This window comes from Alosa sapidissima, chromosome 17 (genome assembly GCF_018492685.1).
Source record: "Alosa sapidissima isolate fAloSap1 chromosome 17, fAloSap1.pri, whole genome shotgun sequence".
In the NCBI taxonomy this organism is placed as follows: domain Eukaryota; kingdom Metazoa; phylum Chordata; class Actinopteri; order Clupeiformes; family Clupeidae; genus Alosa; species Alosa sapidissima.
In genome coordinates, this window is record NC_055973.1 from 2,856,573 (window position 1) to 2,877,066 (window position 20,494).

At 41.9% G+C, this 20,494-nt stretch overlaps 1 protein-coding gene and 1 long non-coding RNA gene across 2 annotated transcripts; one reads left to right on the forward strand and one right to left on the reverse strand.

The window, feature by feature from the left end:
• Window positions 1–15: 15 nt before the first annotated feature.
• On the reverse strand, window positions 16–18,990 carry elovl2 (ELOVL fatty acid elongase 2). Its single transcript, XM_042068090.1, has 8 exons — window positions 18,851–18,990; window positions 8,616–8,679; window positions 6,406–6,593; window positions 3,079–3,156; window positions 2,530–2,701; window positions 2,123–2,247; window positions 1,381–1,515; window positions 16–777 (listed from the first exon to the last, which is right to left on the reverse strand). Exons 1-8 carry the CDS (start codon window positions 18,851–18,853, stop codon window positions 658–660), a joined length of 885 nt encoding a protein of 294 aa, XP_041924024.1. The 5' UTR covers window positions 18,854–18,990; the 3' UTR covers window positions 16–657.
• LOC121688462 lies at window positions 14,467–16,089 on the forward strand. Its single transcript, XR_006024581.1, has 3 exons — window positions 14,467–14,548; window positions 15,304–15,363; window positions 15,939–16,089. It is a non-coding gene; the product is annotated as an uncharacterized LOC121688462 (long non-coding RNA).
• Window positions 18,991–20,494: the final 1,504 nt, after the last annotated feature.

Genomic DNA, 20,494 nt, shown 5'->3' on the forward strand with positions numbered 1-20,494 from the left:
TGATTCATAATAAAAATCTACAAAACACAGTGAAGAGATTCTGTAAAATGTTAAAATAATTCTTGTTACAAGATATATTCATATTGTCACAGCTGAAAACTAAGACATTCAAAAAACATTGTAAAATCATCTGCCATAATCAGATGGAGGGATCTTGTTGTGTGTCTAAGGCAACTTTAGTTGAATGATAGCTAAATGTGTATTGTTGTAATGTTATACTTCATTCATGTTCTATGAGGAGTTAATACATGGCTTGGCTAATATTCCTTGTATGTAATCAGTAGTATCACTTTATTCATAAAAAATAGTATTTCTGCTTCCTCCATGACTAAGTGTCTACACTAACAAGATGTACAGCAGTGGATATAGTAGTAATATTCTGCCATTAAATGTCTCACAATGTCAATGGGATTTATCTCCAACTTCTGTCCTGAAGGAAGGGAAAGCACCTTCCCATGCATTCAATATGAGTCACTTTAATTAATAAAAACCTTGAAAGAATTAAAAGTTATAAAAGAAAGAAAGAAATCAAGATCAAAATGGCAGAAATCAAGATCAAAATGGCAAAAACAAACAATCAAAAAATGATAATCCCTGCTTTTGTTCTACTTTCTCAGCATATTTAGGTTTGATACAATCATCTGGCCCCGAGGCAGGTCACTTGACCTTTTGCTTTGTCGTGGTCCCATTGACGTAGGCAAAATGGCCATTTAGATGAGAGCTGACGTCAGCATCAGTCCGATTTCCCGCATCCCTGGGTGTCCTTTTCCTGTATGTCTGGAATAAAACAGCTCATTTGAAAATGAACCCCACGGGACTGCTGAATAAGGGACAGAGCACTCTCCTCTTCCCCCTGACCAATGTGGCTAAGTGAGTAAGTGGCCTACTGGTTACAAGACTACATGGCACTACATTCTGACTCAGGACATGAACCACTAAGTCACCCTTGTAGCTTATGTCTTTTTAACAACCAACCATAGTGCTGGGATGGTTCTCTTTTGTAATATGTCATCGTACCACTTGTGGCCATTGTATTATGCAATGCAAGTGAAAGGAGTGTCGTGTGGCTGTGGTCAAGGCAACTGGAATCCTCACAGCTCCTCAGAGCCATGACAAATGCCTTCAGCTTATTTCATCATGTTCTATTGCAATGTTCTTTTGACATTATAATGACATTAGCAAGGTACTGCACATCATATTGAAGAAACCTGTGTAGCATGTTGTATTTTGTACATATTAAAATTTAATACTTCAGGATTATATTTACAATGTAAGAATTTACAGAATGTCATATGTTACACTCTTATGGCATAATTGCAATGTGATATATTCTATAATATGAATATTTTTTTTAGCCTAATGGTTGAAATGATCCTTTACCTGGATGTAGAAGTTGATGAAGAGAATAACAAGAGTGAACATGTAGCTCGTCTGGAAGAGTAAGCAGCCAATGGGGAAGCCACATGGCACGATGACCGCACTCAGTGTGTGACTGATGGTCAGGAAGAACTGAATCTGAAATGGGAATCAGACAGACACATGCTTACTCAGTGACATTAGAATATAAATGGGCAAGATTACTAAACACAAGCTACACAACAAAACACAAACCGCACGTTCAGTGTGGCCTTAGAAGTGTGATCAAAAGAAAACAACTGCATTAGCAATGTGTTCAATGAAACAATCATACAATGAATAAATGAAACAACATATAAAAGAACAGTGGTGAACATAACCTACTGGTATAAGTATATATACTTTTTTGATCCCGTGAGGGAAATTTGGTCTCTGCATTTAACCCAATCGGTGAATTAGTGAAACACAAATGGCACACAGTGAGGTGAAGCACACACTAATCCCGGCGCAGTGAGCTGCCTGCTTCAACGGCGGCGCTCGGGGAGCAGTGAGGGGTTAGGTGCCTTGCTCAAGGGCACTTCAGCCGCGGCCCACTGGTCGGGGCTCGAACCGGCAACCCTCCGGTTACAAGTCCTGAGTGCTAACCAGTGGGCCACGGCTGCCCCAACAAACAATGGTGGGACAAACGATGGAAATAAAAGATTACAACATCTCACAACACAAAGCCAGAGCAACTGTAAAGACTGAGACCAAATGGCGTACTGACCAGCTGGGCCTGCGTCAGGTAGCGTTTCCACCACAGGTATTTGTGCATGGAGGGGAAAGTGGACAGGCCGTAGTACGAGTACATCATCACGTGGATGAAACTGTTCAAGGTTGGCCCAAAGAAACCTTCAGACAGATTAGACACAGTAAGTGTTGATACTGTTCATGTGGAAGCATTATAGTTTTGGTTTAACTTATTCATGGGTGTTTGTTGACATTCGCATTGTGCAGTGCAAAACATGAATGTTTAAATCCCGTTTGATATGAACATTGAAATTGAAAGTATCTTAAAGTGAGAATGTTAAAGATGTTTGTCACATACAAACTGTGAATGTCATACAACCACAAAATATGTGGAGCATCTAATCGACAACAGCCGTTTGCTTTTACAGTAAAATGCTTGCTTACTCTGCCCACAGGGGATCCAGTTGAGTACACACCACCAGATGTTGAACATGGAGGCATGGTGGTACACATGCAGGAAGGTGATCTGACTGTTCTTCTTCCTCAGCACGAAAAAGATGGTGTCCATAAACTCGATGAGCTTCGAGAAGTAGTACCACCAAAGCACTCTGGCCACCTGTTAGAGACGAGGCACGGTCAATGGACTTTAGTTGTCAAGCAGTTTTCAACCGTTTACAATATCATGATGTGTCTGAAACTAGTTCAACAACGGAGCAAAGAAAGCCAGTCAGCTTCCCTCTGCTACACTGATTTCAGGTTGAAGATCACATGAAAACTGACCAATGAAACTAGAAGCACAACATTGTCTACTCCACTCCTACATTTCGAAGGGTTAAAAACATGAATATTGAAATGCACATGACATAGAATTTCAAAGGAAACTAAGAAATACCGGTAATCGGTCAGTGTACTCAGTCAACATGTTGGTCAGTGTGTGAAGACATGTGTAAAGCTGGTGATGAAAGACGAAGGGTGTGTTGCCCTGGAGCTCACCCTGACGTCTGCATCTCCTACTTCGCTCAGACCCTGGCACTGGAGTCGATAGCCAGCCGCCCAGGTCGCTGAGATGAGCTGAGGACCAGGAGACAGGTCAATCGATGGGCTTCCCTGATCCCCTGCCGCTAATGAAGGTGTCCTTCTCACTTACGCACAGTCTTTCTCAGTGTTGCTGACTCACACACACTTGTACACACAGGCCACAGGCAGACTCTTACACATTATTCATTCTCTTTTTGTTTTCTTTAATTCAAAGACAACTGGCATGACAGAAAAAACTCAAATTTGTATTGAAACATTACTACATTCATACAAATATATATGTGTGTATGTATATATACATGGATGGACAGTATTTATAATACATGTATTTGAAATATGTATTTCAAATGCAAAATAGTATTTTGTCATTTGCATTGTATTGGGTTGGGTTGAAGAAAATGGCTTTGTATTTTGTGTCATGATATTTTAGGTGTGTATTTTTGTTGTTTAAAAATAATGGCAAATATGTTTGGTAAAACCAATACTTTTGGTGATGTGATGACATCATAAAAATGCAAAACAATGAATGTAGCCTCTGACTGGTGCTGACTGTCATTTTCCCAGAGTTGTGGTGATCAAAAAAATGAGATTTAGAAAGATGATCCAGTGGCAGATGAGTTGGTTTCTCACACACACAATACACTACCTCTCACACCATCTTGAGAGTTTCTTGAGAACTTTAATCATTCAATCAGAACACATGGAACTGGTTATGTGGTTGCCCTGCAGCATAGCTCACTCTTCAATCAATAACACCATTTAGTGCATACACGGTACCCAGTTAAAAAACAACTAAAAGGGTCATCCTTCCTGATCAAAAGCGACACAGTGTAATATCATTACATTACATTTTGGCAGACGCATTTTTAGCCAAAGTGTGTGTGTGCATGATTGTGTGTGTGTGTGTGTGTGTGTGTCTGTGTGTCTGTGTGTATGGGTGTACAAGTGTTTTACTGATGGATTGACTCTCCTCTATGGCAGGCATCTACATATCTATCTACGACTCTGCAAATATCCTGTTCCTCATCTCATCTTGTTTCATCTCTCTATCTCTCTTCCTCACACACACACACACACACACACACACATTTCTCTCTGTCTGTCTACCACACACAGATACACCCACTGTGTGTTTGACTCTTAACTCTCCCATACTCACTCTCTCTCTCTCTCTGAAGCACACACACACACACACACAGAGAGAGAGAGAGAGAGAAAGAGAGCGAGAGAGAAATGCGCAGCAATCATCATCAGATCAGGTGGGTCTAATTGGATTGAGTGCTGAGTGGGGTGAGGGTTGAATGACATAATCTCTCATGAAGAGGGACTGAACCTACGTGACTGTCCCCTTTTTCCACCTAGTGGAACACCCAAGACCCTCGCGACATGTCTGCCCAACTAACACTCCATGCTCCTGCATGTCTGGCCGACCCTGTGTAATATGGAAAAGACATGGGCCATTGCCATTAGGATCTCTCCTTGGCAGTGCCGAATCCCTACGATTGAATTACATCCTTTATAGTTGTGTGAGGGTTTAACACAATCTCCATTACATAACAGTAATACTTCACTGCTGATGATGGGGTATAATTTACTTAATGCTAGACTGGATGGTGGTAGAGTGAATTACACAAGCAGTCTAGCACAGGGGAGATGCAGCTAACTAACTCAATCATGCAAAAACATTAAAGGAAAGGAAAGATGACCGATTTTAGTCTTTTGGCTATTCTATGCTATAACTCACTACGATGCACTATATATACCTATATCAGTGAAGCAAGGCCATGCAAACGTACATCTGTGACATGCAGGGAAGCGCTCATGTAGTTCAACTCATGATTGTTCCAGGATGTCCAAGTCAAAATTGGCTTATCAATTGGGGGCCACTTGACAGGAATGTCCCAGGCCGGGCTGCTTTATGCGGCCAGTTCGCTCCTGACAAAAAGTGTAACAGGAAAGGAGGAGAGAGGGTAAGTGAGAGTTGCCGAGGGAACCGACGGAGTGACACACGGGGGAGTGAGAAAGAGGGAGAGAAGAAGATAAGATGGAGTGATATGGACAGATGGACAGAGAGAGATGAACACTGACAGACACCCAGAGAGAAGCAGATGGGGAATAAAGAGGGAATAGTATGAGGGTTAGGGAGTGGAAGCTCATAGTGACTCTCTACCACTCTCTACAAGTCTCTTTCTCCATCTAGCGTGAGACAGAGAGAGTTCTATCTGACTGTCACGCTTCAACTTCTCTATCTTTCTCTCTGTGGTAGACTGCAGTGTCCAAGCACACACACACACACACACACACACACACACATATCACTACTAAGCTCTAGTACTCCTTCATTCAACCCGCAAGAACTCTGAAAAGTTAATAAAATATTAAACACGCTTTAACAGCCCTCTAGAGCGCCTGTGTTTTGTTCCGAGATATTTTATTCAGGTGTGTTTTTTCTTTTTACTTCTTTTGCTGACGTGCCTCTACTTATGGCAGTTTGGCCAGGTGCAGTGGCAATGGTGTCATAATAAAGACACAATAGGTACAAGCAGTGTTCTCTTTCCTACACCTTTTACACTGCTGGGGATGACCCGCAAATGAACTAGTCTCAAACACACAAGCCTATTACTCAGAGAAGAGATTACACACACACACACACACATGCACACGCATACATAACACAAACATTCTTTCAAGGTAAGTAACCTGGTCAGTGGTTACATTGTCTTGACCCTACCATAACATTCAGTTCTGTTTTTATGGCATGGCAGTCTATGAAGCAATCTACAGTATCTCTTGTGTTTTGGTTTTACAGTCCATGCAGCCTACTGTACATACTAGCCAATACTTTGCCAGGTGCAGTGGCAATGGTGTCATGATAAAGACAAGAAGATACAGTAGGCACATGCAGTGTTCACTAACACTCCAATGAACTAGTCTCAATACAAACAGGCAAACACACAAGCCTTCCCTACAGTGTGAAATTGCATGGAGAAGAGATACACACACACACACACACACACACAAGGCACAAGGCAAATAGCCTCATCAGATTGTCCTTGACCCCACCATCACATTCAGTTCTGTTTTTATGGCATGACAATTGTATGAAGCAATCTCTTGCTTTTTTTATTTCACAGTCCACGTAGCCTATATATTATCCAATGCACACACACACACACACACACACACACACACACACACACACACGTACACACACATACACATACACATACACATACACATAGAGAGACACATACACAGAGCACAAAGCTTCAACAGGCTTACCTCAACTAACATGTAGAAGGACAACATTGTGACTAAGAAGTTGTAGGCCACTAAGACCCTTTTGAGGGAGTAGGCTGGTCTGTGCCTCATGTAGAGGGGGCCTAGCAGCACTATGAGCAGATAGAGGAGCGTGAACAGGACTGTGGGCAGATAGGAGTCCAGTAGGAGCCATCCTCGCACTCTGGGATCTGAAACAAAAGTGTTTGGTACTTACAGACACATAGTAATGGTCAGGTGTCAGCGTTATACTTCTGTGTGCACGATTACGCAAAAAGGAAGTGTTGACCAGAAGCCTAGCCAGTTTCAAGAAAAGTAGACAATGTGACTCATCCTTCCTTCATTCAATAATGAGGCAACAACCTCTCTTTTGAGCAAGAAAAATAAATAAATAAATAAATAAAGTGCCATTACCACCAAACATGTAAATGATACAACACAACTACCTCTATTTTTTTTATATATGTTCTATATTTCTATATTTTGATATATGTTCTATATTTCAGTCTCACACTTTAAAGGAGAATTCCGGTGTGATATTGACCTAAAGTGTATTGAAACATGATACCGAGTGTGAACGTATGTCTCATAGCCCATCTCGACTTGTCCCCTGCACTCCAAAATCTGGCGCTAGTTAGCCGATGCTACCAACAACTTTTTCAGTAGTGGTGCTTCGGCATCGGGCTAGCCATGCAAATAAATCACTGTTTTACACCCATTTACGAGGCTCAATGTATCTCCACACTTCATTGGTAGACTTCCTAGGGCCCTGACATTTAAAACGAGACATTGAGAACTTTGAAAAAGCACTGGTAGTTTACTTACAAGACGATTTATACAGACAGTATCTTCACGAAGTTTAACGTTTGCAGCCATCTTGAATTTAGTCACGATAAGTCGAGCAACAAGTAAGAATGAACAGGTATGATAAGGGATCAGATTCCAAAAATAATTCAGTGGAAATGCATGGATTCCAGTTTCTTCCAGTAGCAGCAACTGGAATCCATGCATTTCTACTGAATTATTTCGGAATTCTCCTTTAATGTCTGTGTGTGGTATGTCTGTATATTTTTATTTTTTATTGTCTATGGCTATGTCTATGTCTAAAGTATGTCTATGTCTGCATGGGAAAGTAAGAAACGAAATTTCAATTCTTTGTATGACCAGTGCATGTAAAGAAATTGACAATAAAGCCGACTTGACTTGACTTGATGAGTAGCCTATGAGAAGGAGAGAAAAGCAGCATACAGTAACTTCAGAGACAGGTCTTTCAGTAGAACCACGAGCAGGAAAAGATGGTGAAGTGGTGGTGTTGTTGTCCCTAAGTTACCATTAGCTAGATGTTGTTTTCTGTGCCACCGGAAATGCCTTAGGAACCATAGGCTATTTGAGTTCGAGAACCCTGTTTTAGAGGCATTTGGTGGCCGTAGGAAATTTGAGTTTGAGACTCCTGTTTTAGAGGCATTTGGAGGCCTGAGCTGGGGAAGACTGATGTCCTGCGGTTTCAGGCCACGGTGGTAGTGCATTGATATTCTTGTGGGTGCACTGTGACAGAGGAAAGTTTTGGCAAGACAGCTCTTAGACAGCAAAAGGCTTTCCGAGGTCAGAGCAGAGAATGGCAGTGAAATCTGTGGCTGATCCAAGAGTTTCTCTCAGCATCAAAATGGACCCTGCGTCCAGCTGAGTATGACAGACGTTTATTCACCCTTTGACTCTGGTGAGGCTGGTCACAGTCACTCAGGCTCTCCAGTATCCCGACTGCCTTTTTCACCTGAGTTACCAGACTGTGTGTGTGAATCAGATTGAAGTTAAAGTTGTCTGTTCCTAACCCAAGTACCAGTATAGTATGAAAGTAAAACTGAAAGAAATTTAAAGCTAATTCATCGTATAGGAATCAATGTTTCATGCCATTATTGCAACATTCTTTTTCTTGTTTCACGTTTTCAGATTCCCCCGGAGGCTTCTCCATGTCTGTCTAAAGTTGACGTGGTGGAGGACGGATTTGTATTATTTATATTAGGTAAAGGGGATTAAAGTCTCTGACCTGGTTTTGATTGTACTGAGAGATGAGCTACAACTAAGATGCTTAGATGGGCCATTGTTCAATCAGTGCTTTTCACAACCAATTCTTTACTAACTCCTTTATCTTGTCACACAGTCAGGTCAGGTGTGACACAGTAATGAGAGAGTCGTGCCACAGCTGTGGGACTTACCTCTCTCTCCAAACAGGCTGTCCACAGCTGAATTTAGCTGTCTGTCTAGCGTGCTGAAGTAACTCTGAAAAACACAAGAAAGAAAAAAAACAGGACATTTGAATAGGGTGTGAATATGCAGATGAAACACACACACACACACACACACAGCATGTGAGACTTAGGTGCTGGTGAAGGGTATGAGTTCAATTCCATGGAAACACCCAGCCATCTTGGCTCTCATGTTCTGTATGGCATGATGTACTGTACTACCACCACCATGCACAAATATACACGGACTATGTTATACGCCACTTAGTTATGTCTAGTGCAGATGGGTCACCCTGATCAGAAAGGCCTCCCTTTTCAAGCTGGGACGGGTTTTTTTCAAGAGCTGCATTTCAGTTTGAGTTCCGCTCCGGAGGAGGGCATCATTGACATACTGCATGGCGTGTTGTTGTATATATGTATACAATGGCTGTAGGGGCTGAGCACTACGCTTCACTGACCTTCAGTTCAATATTGATCTACAGCCCAATCCATGGTGACCAATATCATCAGGTTACCCACAGAGCAAATGATCCGACTCATATCCGCTAGATATCTAGATTCTGATGCTTCATGTAGAGCAGACATGTCAAAGTCAAGGATCGGCCCGCGAATGAATTATCTACGGCCCCGGGATGATATTTGATTAGTATTAGACTAATACTAATCAAATAGGCTGCTGTTTTGCACGCACCAATACTCCATTCCCCACAATGCAACGGTAGCCCGCACGAACTCACTGCGGCGCCGCAAGTGGGCCTCGGCTTCATTATTTATCAGTATTCAGTCAGGGCAGATGTCAACTTTCAGCTACCCCCCTCCCCAGTGTTGTGCCTGAACGCGTTCATTGAACGAAAGTTCATGAACTCGTTCATATTTTGAGCGAACGTGAAGTGAACGTACTGTATTGCCTGATGAAAGTTACTGTGAACTCGTTCATTCTGGTGTCTGTGAACGGCACGCTCTTTCAGTTTAACTTCGTTGGATAGGGTGCCAGATTTCTACAGAGCCTTCCACGCGAAAACCCGGCTAAACACACCGTAAAAATGCCTTAATATGGCAGCACGCAGGTCACCATTAAATTGACAAATTTTGTCAAACTATGGGCCGCGGTCCGCAATGTGGACAATGGTCTGCATAGTGAAATGATTCCCGGGCCATCGTCTGATAATTTGCTGCGCAATTGATCAAAGAGCCGCGCGCGGACAGAAAAAGAAAACAAACATTTCTGCAATTAGGAAATACTTGTTTGGTGTCATCAAACATAGAGGCATAGAATTAAGTCGTGGTATGAGCGTTTATTCAATGCATGCGTGTGCACGTTGGTAGCAAAGCTAAGCTTCAACCTATTAGAAGGCTATTTAATTATGAAACGACATTTAATAGAACGACGTGGATTTATGCAACTTCTATAAAAAACAGAGCACAGGCTATATAAAACACTGTTTGGCATTAAGTATTAAAGTCAGCGAAAAGCTATTAATTAGTCTTAGTTAAAGATAGTTAAAGATCTCCAGATCAGTGATTTACCATTCACAAAAGCTGGTATTGTGTTTCCTGAATCCTTACATTCAGGCATTCAAACATTCAAATTAAATGTAATTAAATAGCATATATATATATATATATATATATATATATATATATATATATTCTATCAGTGTATGATTTTTATGAGGGAAACATCCCAAAACAACGGCACCCATATAATTGCTGTTGTCTGTTGTTTTGAGAAGTATTTCTCATGCAAGCATCATGCAACAATGCAAAAACAATGAAACTATTGTAGGCCTAATTATATTTTACATTAGTAAAGCAGTACTCTGATGTGCATGTTTTCACAAACTTTTGACTGATTTGAAGTGCATTTATAGCAATATAGTATAGCCTAAAAATAATAATAATTGTGATATCTTTATGATAATTTAATGGGGGGTGGGAGGAGGGGGTGGGTTCATGTAGGTGGGCCCTCTGACCCCAAAGTATGCCTTGACTGGGCCTCAGGTCAAAGAAGTTTGAGAAAGGCTGATGTAGACGACAAAGCAGCAAGGAGGCATCGTATGATCGTTTAAAAAAGTTTTATGACAAGGTCGGTGAGGATGGGAAAAATCGTACATTTCTGTGCAAACTTTGCCCGCACTTCAGTCACAGTCATTATTCATTTAATCATTAAATAAAATACAGTACACGTCTTGGTTCAATAGGTTACGTGCAGTCATTTTAATGTTTTAATAAATATTAAACCAGTCCGGCCCTCGGCTTGTAGCAAATTTGTTTTTTTGGCCCTCTAATGTATTTGACTTTGACATCCCTGATGTAGAGATACAATTGTGTTGGGATAAATGACCAATATCTGGATGGGATTCAATATTTGTTACCCCCCCCCCCCTGTGTGGAGGATTAACCATATCCAGTGATGCCACATGAAGAAGAAGAAAAAACACAAATTTCCTATCCTCCCTTCACGGGCGGGACTCGGGAGGGGTAAAAGACGTTTTCGCTGAGGTCGGCCTTTTTCGAGACTCTCTGTGCCCCGCTCACTTCCAAGAACTTCAGTGACCATCGATCCGATCGGGCCCGTGGTGGTGTACAGTGTCAACAGTCCGGAGGGTGACCTGAGACACCGGAGCAGAGACCAAGGCGTGATGCTGAAATTTCAGTCCCATGTTCTCCATCTGTGTGTGTGTGTGTGTGTGTGGGGGGGGGGGGGGGGGGGGGTAAGGCCCCTGGGGTTGTTACCCTTGGGCATCAAATTTCTGCACTCTACTCTGCACTCCACACAATCCCCAGTGTTATCAGCAGGCACTCTGACAGTGTCCGAATGAAGAAAGGGTGGGATTCTTGAATTCTCAGTAGACCTATGACTTATTCTGGAAGAGCTTGAAGAGGTTGCTTTTTTCCTTCAGCGCTTAGTAAAAAGTCAAGTCAGACTGCTATTGTGGGGCTGATTTTACAACCAAATGATAAGACATTGAAGACATTGACATTGATGAGCTTCTCCTGCCAACACTGGTGTTGTTTAGTGTAAAATGAACCATCATATCCTCCACAGGAGCGTGGAAGATGTCTGCAAAACAGACACTTCAGAACTCTTGCATCGCAAACGTAATATGTCTGTAAATTGAATTAAACCATATTATAAAGATCACCATGCAGTTGCCATAACATGGATCTGAGTCACTACAAAATAGTGAAAATGACAGCGTAAAAGAAGCTTTCCTGAATAGTCTCACTCTATCCCATGGCAACCCAATAGCCTACTTTTAGGCCCGTACACACCGAGTCCGATTTTTTTCGGACGAAATATTCGCACGAAATTACGCAGCCTATTAAACACATGCATTCGTATTGTAACGATTTGATAGCAACACACACAGTTGTCCAATCAAAAGGTTTATTAGCTGAGAATGAGAGCAGGGACACAGACACAGAACACAATACACACGGAGCAGGTCAAATACACACACACACTACACATACAGGGGAGGACGCAGCCCCCCACACAAAAAGGATCACACACGAGGGAGAACTAAAAGGGAAACATGTTACAATAAAGACGCTAACATTACACTCATAACTTAGGAGAAATACAGACATAAACCCCCAAATGTTCGCTCCCGTATCCCAGCATGCCCTGCATGGGAGAACGCTAACAATGTCTTGTGCGCCGACGTTACATAGCTCCCCCAACAAGCCATTGCCGTTCTCGGCAATGACCACGAGGTAGCCACATGCTAACGTTGGCGCGCGTCGCCCGCCACTCAGTTCAGTGTGACAGTACCGCCAACTCACGTGGGGTGCACGCTCGTCACCAGCTCCCTCTCAGCAGCCGCCCTCAGGCTGCACTTTTTCGCGGCGTGTCACCGCGGCACTCCTCCTCTGAGGCACCGACTCCGCAGCAACCGGACCACGCTGAGCTCTCCTGCAGCTACCGTCTTCGGCGTCCCTCCTCGTGTTGCCTCCTCGCAGAGCCGACCTGCTTTGCTCCTGGCCCGTTCCACTCCCTCGCGGCCTCAGCGAGGGACGACCCCCGAGATGGCCATGCTATCGAACTCCACACAACAAACTTTTTTTTTTCTTTTTTTTTTTTAAAGGCGCCGGCCAACAGGCCAAGTAGAACGGGCGCCCACACAGCACGGTGCCTCTCACACGCACCCAAACGTTTTAAAGTTCAGAGAGCCTTTCCGTCGATGCTGCCCCACCGTTGTGAGTTCGCTGCCCCCAGCGCCTCTGCCAACCGTCCGTCGTCCAGGAACCTCTTCCTCGCCACTCTCCCTCGGCTCTGCTCACGCGTTGCGCCCACCGCCAGCTCCAGCCTCGAACCGCCCGGCGCAGAGTCACTGCCCAGGCCAGCGTCGTCTTCTCCGCGAACGCTTCTTCAGGCCCCTCTTCCGGCAAGATCTCCTCCCATGGCAGCAGGCAAGTCCAGACGACAGCACCTCTCCTCCGTCGGCAGTAGCGATAGAAGGACCCGAGCTTTTTAGCAGCCCTTACAAGGGCTCTCTCCGGATCCTCTTGCGTGGGCCTCCACCCAGTGGTGAGGTCTCCCGCTCCCAGCTTCTCTCGCTGAGCGGAGGCCATGTTCGAAAGTCACTTCTGACACCAATGTAACGATTTGATAGCGACACACACAGTTGTCCAATCAAAAGGTTTATTAGCTGAGAACGAGAGCAGGGACACAGACACAGAACACAATACACACGGAGCAGGTCAAGTACACACACACTACACATACAGGGGAGGACGCAGCCCCCCACACAAAAAGGATCACACACGAGGGAGAACTAAAAGGGAAACATGTTACAATAAAGACGCTAACATTACACTCATAACTTAAGAGAAATACAGACATAAACCCCCAAATGTTCGCTCCCGTATCCCAGCATGCCCTGCGTGGGAGAACGCTAACAATGTCTTGTGCGCCGACTAGGGTTGCCAACCGTTCCGTAAAATACGGAATCGTCCCGTATTTGCAAGGAAAAATATGTGTTCCGTATTGAACTGATACGGAACGCATTTTGTTCCGTATTATTGAGAATCAACTCGTGCAAATCCATGACAGATCAGTATTATAATTTAAACTATGAACGAAAAATACACGATTTGTATGAAATAACAAACCTCTCAGTTTGTCTGTCATCACTATCCCAACAGAGAATGCACTTTTCATTTGAGCCACTGCGAGTCACGTATATTACGCTGATAGCGTAGCGTGAGATGACATGTCTTGTCATGAATTTTACAGTGCATCTGTGCAAGATAAACAAATAGGCTAGCCTACTTGCTGCAGAGACAGAAAAAAGCCAGAAATAAAATAAGGCTTCACCAAATTCAGAGCTTTTGGAGCAGCTTGCTATGTTCAATATATTTTTTTCTATGACAGCATATCCACCAGCAGTTTTCAGAGTTATTTGGTTTGAGTATAATAGGCTACAAACAGTTATTTCTTTATCAAGTGTTTTTGCATCGAAATGATTCTTGTTTTGCACCAGATAGAAAATGAGTAGGCTAGTGGCTATAGAATGTAGTACATTATGTGCGCATTTTAGTAAATAATAGCTCACAATTTTGTAAAATGATGCACTATTTAGTACAATAATACATACATCATTTCAACCCCCCCCCCCCCCCCCCACTAACTGAAGTGGATGCCGGTGTACTGAAGTGTATTATCGAACCCCCCCCCCCCCCCACTAACCCCGTTCCTTATTTTCATATCAGAAAGTTGGCAACCCTAGCGCCGACGTTACAGTATTAAGGCCCGTCCACACCAGATACGATACGAAATAACAGTGCGAAAATGCGAAAAATTTGTATGCGTGAATACAGAGCCAGAAGGACTCGTCATATGAGATAACAAGGGCTGAAGCCAGTTGGATCTAAAGTGCCAAGTTATTCGTTATCAGGTGAGTCGCAAAGCATATTGTTAAATGATTCTGATGTAGCTTACTCTTTATGACCTTCTGTAGTCTTTGGAGAAGTTAAATTGATGGCTTAGCAATCTTTCAAGAGTTTGTTTTTATCCTTGCTAGTACAAGCTAGCAATGCCAGATCACGTTAGCTAATTTAGCTAACGTTAACGCCATACACGTCGACCCAGATCCCTATCAAGAAGAAAACTACATTAGCCTGCTTTGTGTTTGTGGGATTATTGACAAGCGTTGGCTAGCACTAACGTTAGACAAACTATGATGGAAGAAAGTGTGTTCTTTACATTTAACGTACACATAACGTTTGCCTAAAGTTCGCCAATGTTCTTTAATATTATGTGTGGTGTAGGCTACCTCACAGAAAGGAGGATGGTGCTAGGCTAGTCACACTTCACATTCATTAGGCATGCTAATGACATTGTAGCTGTTTTTTTCTTTAATCGTGGAGATATCTTTTAAAATGAGTCTACAGGACAAATTACATGCATTTTATGAAGTAGAACGTTTTTTTTCCACCATTGATATTAGAGGGGGAATTAAACCTGGTGTTCTACTAAGTTAGTGCTATGAAGCTTAGGCTACATGATTGATATTATGCCTTGGTTTATGCGATAGATTTAGATTTTTTTAATTATTCGTGTTTGACAGAGCATTCAAGTTAGTGACAAGCATTTCATGGTAGTGTTTGTAATTTACCTAGTTTTAATCTGTAGCCTAACTATGTTTTACAGGTGTTCCTGGACAGTTTTGAAACCGAGATGTCTGAACGCCTCAAATAATCAGCAGTAAAGGTAAATATTCTTCATCCAGGACCTTGCCCCATTACTCTTAAAGCATAACTCAAGCCAAAATGCAACCTAGGGTCTTTTTGTGAATGTACCTGAGTCAAACTTTTGTTTGAAAGCATAATTAAGTCAGAAGCGCCACCATTAAGCTTGACTGTATTGTTGTTTCTGGGTCAAATGCCATTTTGAATGGGAGTCGTAGGGGCAGAACTATTTTGATACATGATTTTGATTCATGCATCAAAATAGTAGGTTAGTGCCCCTACGACTCCCCATTTAAAATGCCATTTGACCCGAAAACGATAATAGGGTTGTATTGGAAACAAAGGAATCTAAGGTAATCAAATGCAGAAAACAGGGTGGTTGCACTCATATCAGTGCCAAGGTGCACAACGCTTTAAGGAAAGACTACCTGGCCAGGTCTACCCATACCAGGATGGCAAACAGATGGTGTCAATACCAATTTGACCCATAAAAAGTAAATGTCAAATAGGTACAGATAATCTCATCATTGCCAATGGATTTCTGTGTAAAATATTGTTTATCTTGTAAAATGTTGTCCATCTTCTTTCTGTTCACAGACAACAGAGACAAATTCTCTAATACCAAGGTCAATGCATTTGACTGCTGTCCAGCCCCGGGTTGCCACCGAAAACTTTATGCATCTTGGACTGGAAGATGGTGTGCTAGTAAGGAAGCTAGCTACCACAGCTTTTGCCACCACATCTCAGTGTTGGGAAGGGAAGTTCACTCACTGCACAACTCTACCAGCTGTACCTTTCCTCCTCAGCCATTATCCGTAACCACCAGGGTTTTCTTTCTGGGCCAGAAGACTTTGCAAACAAATAGGCAATAAATGATCATGCATTACAAATTTAGCCATGTTAGACTGTTAAGTTGTTGGCTTGTAGGCTGGGTGTCCAGTAAACAATTTCAAGCTTAGAGGGCAAATTCTCTCACCTAGGAGGGTAAAACAACTTTTGTTTTTCATGAAATCTGCATTTTGAATTGATGGTCTACCAATGAGGCTGTAGAGTATCGCGACACAATAGTGGCAAAAAGCACTTGCGCGATAAAACATGCATTCGGGTGTATTATATTATATATTATTTCACACACGTATATATTAAATGCGTGCGCGCAAATTCTCTCTGTGTGTGCGCACTCAGAGGAAACTGCTCCCCAAGCATGGAAGAAAATGCTGCGAGTGAGGAGGAATCTGACCAGCGCTCCAAACAGCCACTCAAAAAATCTATGCATGTGAAATAATATAATACGCCCAAATGCATGTTTTATCGCATTACCACATCCAACTTGAAAAGATATGCTCAAGAGATCCATAACTTTCAGAATTTTTTTTTTACTTTTGTTATGGATGAATATTATGTTTTGTTTTCATTCATGTCAATAAAATGTTTTTCTCATAATCAAAGTGTAATTTGTCATGTAACAGAATAAGTAGGAGAGTAAAATTTTAAATCACACTAATATTATACTTAAGTTGCATGCCTTTATAATGCTTAAAGTATCTTAAGACTATACTTTTATTAACATAACTGCAAACTTTCAAGGCACTTATTGAAGTCAGGAAGTACATTTGAAGTTAATTTAAAATATTACAGAAGCATGCCAAATGAATAGAAATGAGGATGATAAGAGTGTATTCAAAATACACTACTACACTATTATTAGTTATACTGTAATGAAAAGTACATTTCCAATACACTTGGGATGTTACAAAATTGTACTGCGACTGTGTTCCGAATGCTCATAAAATCTCTTTTTGTATAATGTACTTAAAAACACTTAAAGTTTGAAAGAAGTTGTTCCTTTGCACACTAATTACACTCAAAGTATAGTCAAGTTGGTATTAAGTTGAACTTAATGCACAATTCAATACACTTAATTACACTTGGATTTGACGAATAAAACTACAAACTGTACTTAGTACACTTTCAAAAAGTATACTTTTAATAGTTTTTTTTTACCTGGGAACCCTGGACATAATGGTGTTGTCAGCAGCATAGCCTATCATGACCTATTCTTAAAACTTCCATTTCCATGAATGCATGTTGTATTAAATTTTCATTGCAAATATGTGCAGTGAGAAGCCCTACTTTCACTGCTGTAGTGAGATTTCATTCTTTTTGGTTGAGTGTAAAATGGGACGGTGGTAAGAAGTGGGGAAAGCTGTCTGTTCGCACTACGTAAGAAGTTCGTCAGGAGTAGCCTACTCTTGAACACCTGAGAGTCTACTGTAACGTAAACTCTTTGTAACTTTGGCATATAGGCATATTAAGGAGACTAGTCATCGTGAACAGTGGGATCACCCAATCTATCAGCTTTTTTTCTGCTCGTCGTTCTATTGTGACATCAATGGAACCCTGCAAAATCATTATTTGATTGGTCAACAGCTCTTTTTCACATGAAATGAGACCGTTGCGAAAATGTTTTTAATCACAACGAATTTCGTCCTCGGTGTGTACAGACTAATACGAATGCATATGTTTAATAGGCTGCGTAATTTCGTGCGAATATTTCGTCCAAAAAACCGGACTCGGTGTGTACAGGCATCTTTCCCCACTTTTTACCACCGTCCCATTTTACACTCAACCAAAAAGAATGAATGAGTCCAATATGCGGGCACCCCTGGCTGCAGCTTGCAGATCGGGGCTGGCTCAATGTGGGGCAGAGCGCAACGTTAGCCCAAAATCAGCTCGTCATTCCCTGCTGACCTCTCTGTGTCCGTCTATTTACCCGGACTCTGAGTTTTTCTCAAGGAAGAATGCTTAACTCTATAAAAGCGTATATCCTCCTGAAACTACTGCTAACGTTAATCACGTCCCTTCCCGCCTAGCGTTAGAATCTGGTTGCGTGTGTGTTGTGTAGTGGGGTGGGTGTAGGGTGCACTAATGAGGCCAACCACCTTATGTGTTCCGTCAGTGGTTCGACTGCACAATTATCACAATAGCACAAGTAGAATAGACAAGGGATGGGAAGGATGGCTGTAAGCTTTAATTTCCCCAGCACCTCTCAAGCCAATAGGCCTACACGGTTCCATGAATGATCAAGGCTATAATCTGTTTCAAATCTTGATGAATCTTATAGTTCTCCCTGCTTACTGAAAGTCGCTGTGTGAACCTGCGTGACGTGAGTGCGAAATAGAATGCGAAATATTAAAATAATCGCATCGGACCTGCTGTGTACACTTTGAGTGCGAAAATTTCGCACACGAATTTTTTCGCATTTTCGCACTGTTATTTCGTATGGTATCTGGTGTGTACGGGCCTTAAATCAGAAACTAGAGCATATGACGGGAATCAAAGGAGGCTCTGAGCACTCCACAAATGTAATTACGGAATGGCTATTTTTATTGCCAGTAGAATGTTCACACTTGAGAGCACTAATACAGATACATTCTGTGTGATTCAGACATGTAGGCTACCTTTTAAATCCTGGGACAGTTAGAATGTGAGAAGACCAGCCCGCTTACCATTTTTACCACCAGCTTGTTTTTATATCGCCGTGAGATGCAGAGAGACAGACGATCCAGAGAGTAGTAGACGGGGACCTCTTCAGTTTGTCCACCTTGTTTGTTTCTTTGAGTATCCGCCCAAAAGCTCGATATATACTCTCAACCATCACATAGCCATCGGATCGGCGAGAAGGCTGATGAAGCGATGCTGTGGGACGTAAGAACACGACAGGTTGCGTGGCCAATAAGAGGGGTCTCTCAGACCATCCGATAGGGCGGTGCACCTAGCGTTCATGACCTAGCGTTCATGGATTCGGAGAAACCCAGAGCCCGTCAACGGACAGCCTGGCCACTCCGTATTAAGTCCCATTGTACCGAATGTTGGTTGCAGTTCCACCTGAGTTCCACTGGGGGCGATCGCCATGAGTGCAGAATGAATGGGAGTCAATGGAGCTAGACGGCTAAATTTGTCTCTTTCACCTGATTGTCGTTGACAAATCTCAGATTTGATTGTAGTTTGTATAACTTCAACATGGGTTATAGGTCAAAAGTTGAATGAACGAGTACTTATGTCCTTTTGATTTCTTACAGGTTGGGTCGTTGTTGCCCATAACACGCTAGCATTGTGCTAATGAATGACGTGATTGACACGTTTGAAAGACTTTTTAGAACAGGGATGTCAAAGTCAAATACATTAGAGGGCCAAAAAAACAAATTTGCTACAAGCCGAGGGCCGGACTTGTTTAATATTTATTAAAACATTAAAATGACTGCACGTAAGCTATTGAACCAATATGTGTACTGTATTTTATTTAATGATTAAATGAATAATGACTGTGACTGAAGTGCGGGCAAAGTTTGCACAGAAATGTACGATTTTTCCCATCCTCACCGACCTTGTCATAAAACTTTTTTAAACGATGATACATGCCTCCTTGCTGCTTTGTCGTCTACATCAGCCTTTCTCAAACGTCTTTGACCTGAGGCCCAGTCAAGGCATACTTTGGGGTCAGAGGGCCCACCTACATGAACCCACCCGCTCCTCCCACCCCCCATCAAATTATCATAATGATATCACAATTATTATTATTTTTAGGCTATACTATATTGCTATAAATGCACTTCAAATCAGTCAAAAGTTTGTGAAAACATGCACATCAGAGTACTGCTTTACTAATGTAAAATATAATTAGGCCTACAATAGTTTCATTGTTTTTGCATTGTTGCATGATGCTTGCATGAGAAATACTTCTCAAAACAACAGACAACAGCAATTATATGGGTGCCGTTGTTTTGGGATGTTTCCCTCATAAAAGCATCATACATACATACACATACATACATATATATATATATATATATATATATATATATATATATATGCTATTTAATTACATTTGAATGCCTGAATGTAAGGATTCAGGAAACACAATACCAGCTTTTGTGAATGGTAAATGGCGGATCAGATCATGCGTAAATCACTGATCTGGAGATCTTTAACTGTCTTTAACTAAGACTAATTAATAGCTTTTCGCTGACTTTAATACTTAATGCTAAACAGTGTTTTATATAGCCTGTGCTCTGTTTTTTATGGAAGTTGCATAAATCCACGTCGTTCTATTAAATGTCGTTTCATAATTAAATAGCCTTCCAATAGGTTGA

Coding starts and splice junctions, on each gene's coding strand:
- elovl2 (XM_042068090.1), bottom strand. Junction 3,157..6,405: donor CCTTCTACATGTTAGTTGAG/GTAAGCCTGTTG, acceptor CCTGGTCCTCAG/CTCATCTCAGCGACCTGGGC. Junction 1,516..2,122: donor ACCTGACGCAGGCCCAGCTG/GTCAGTACGCCA, acceptor TTCCCATTTCAG/ATTCAGTTCTTCCTGACCAT.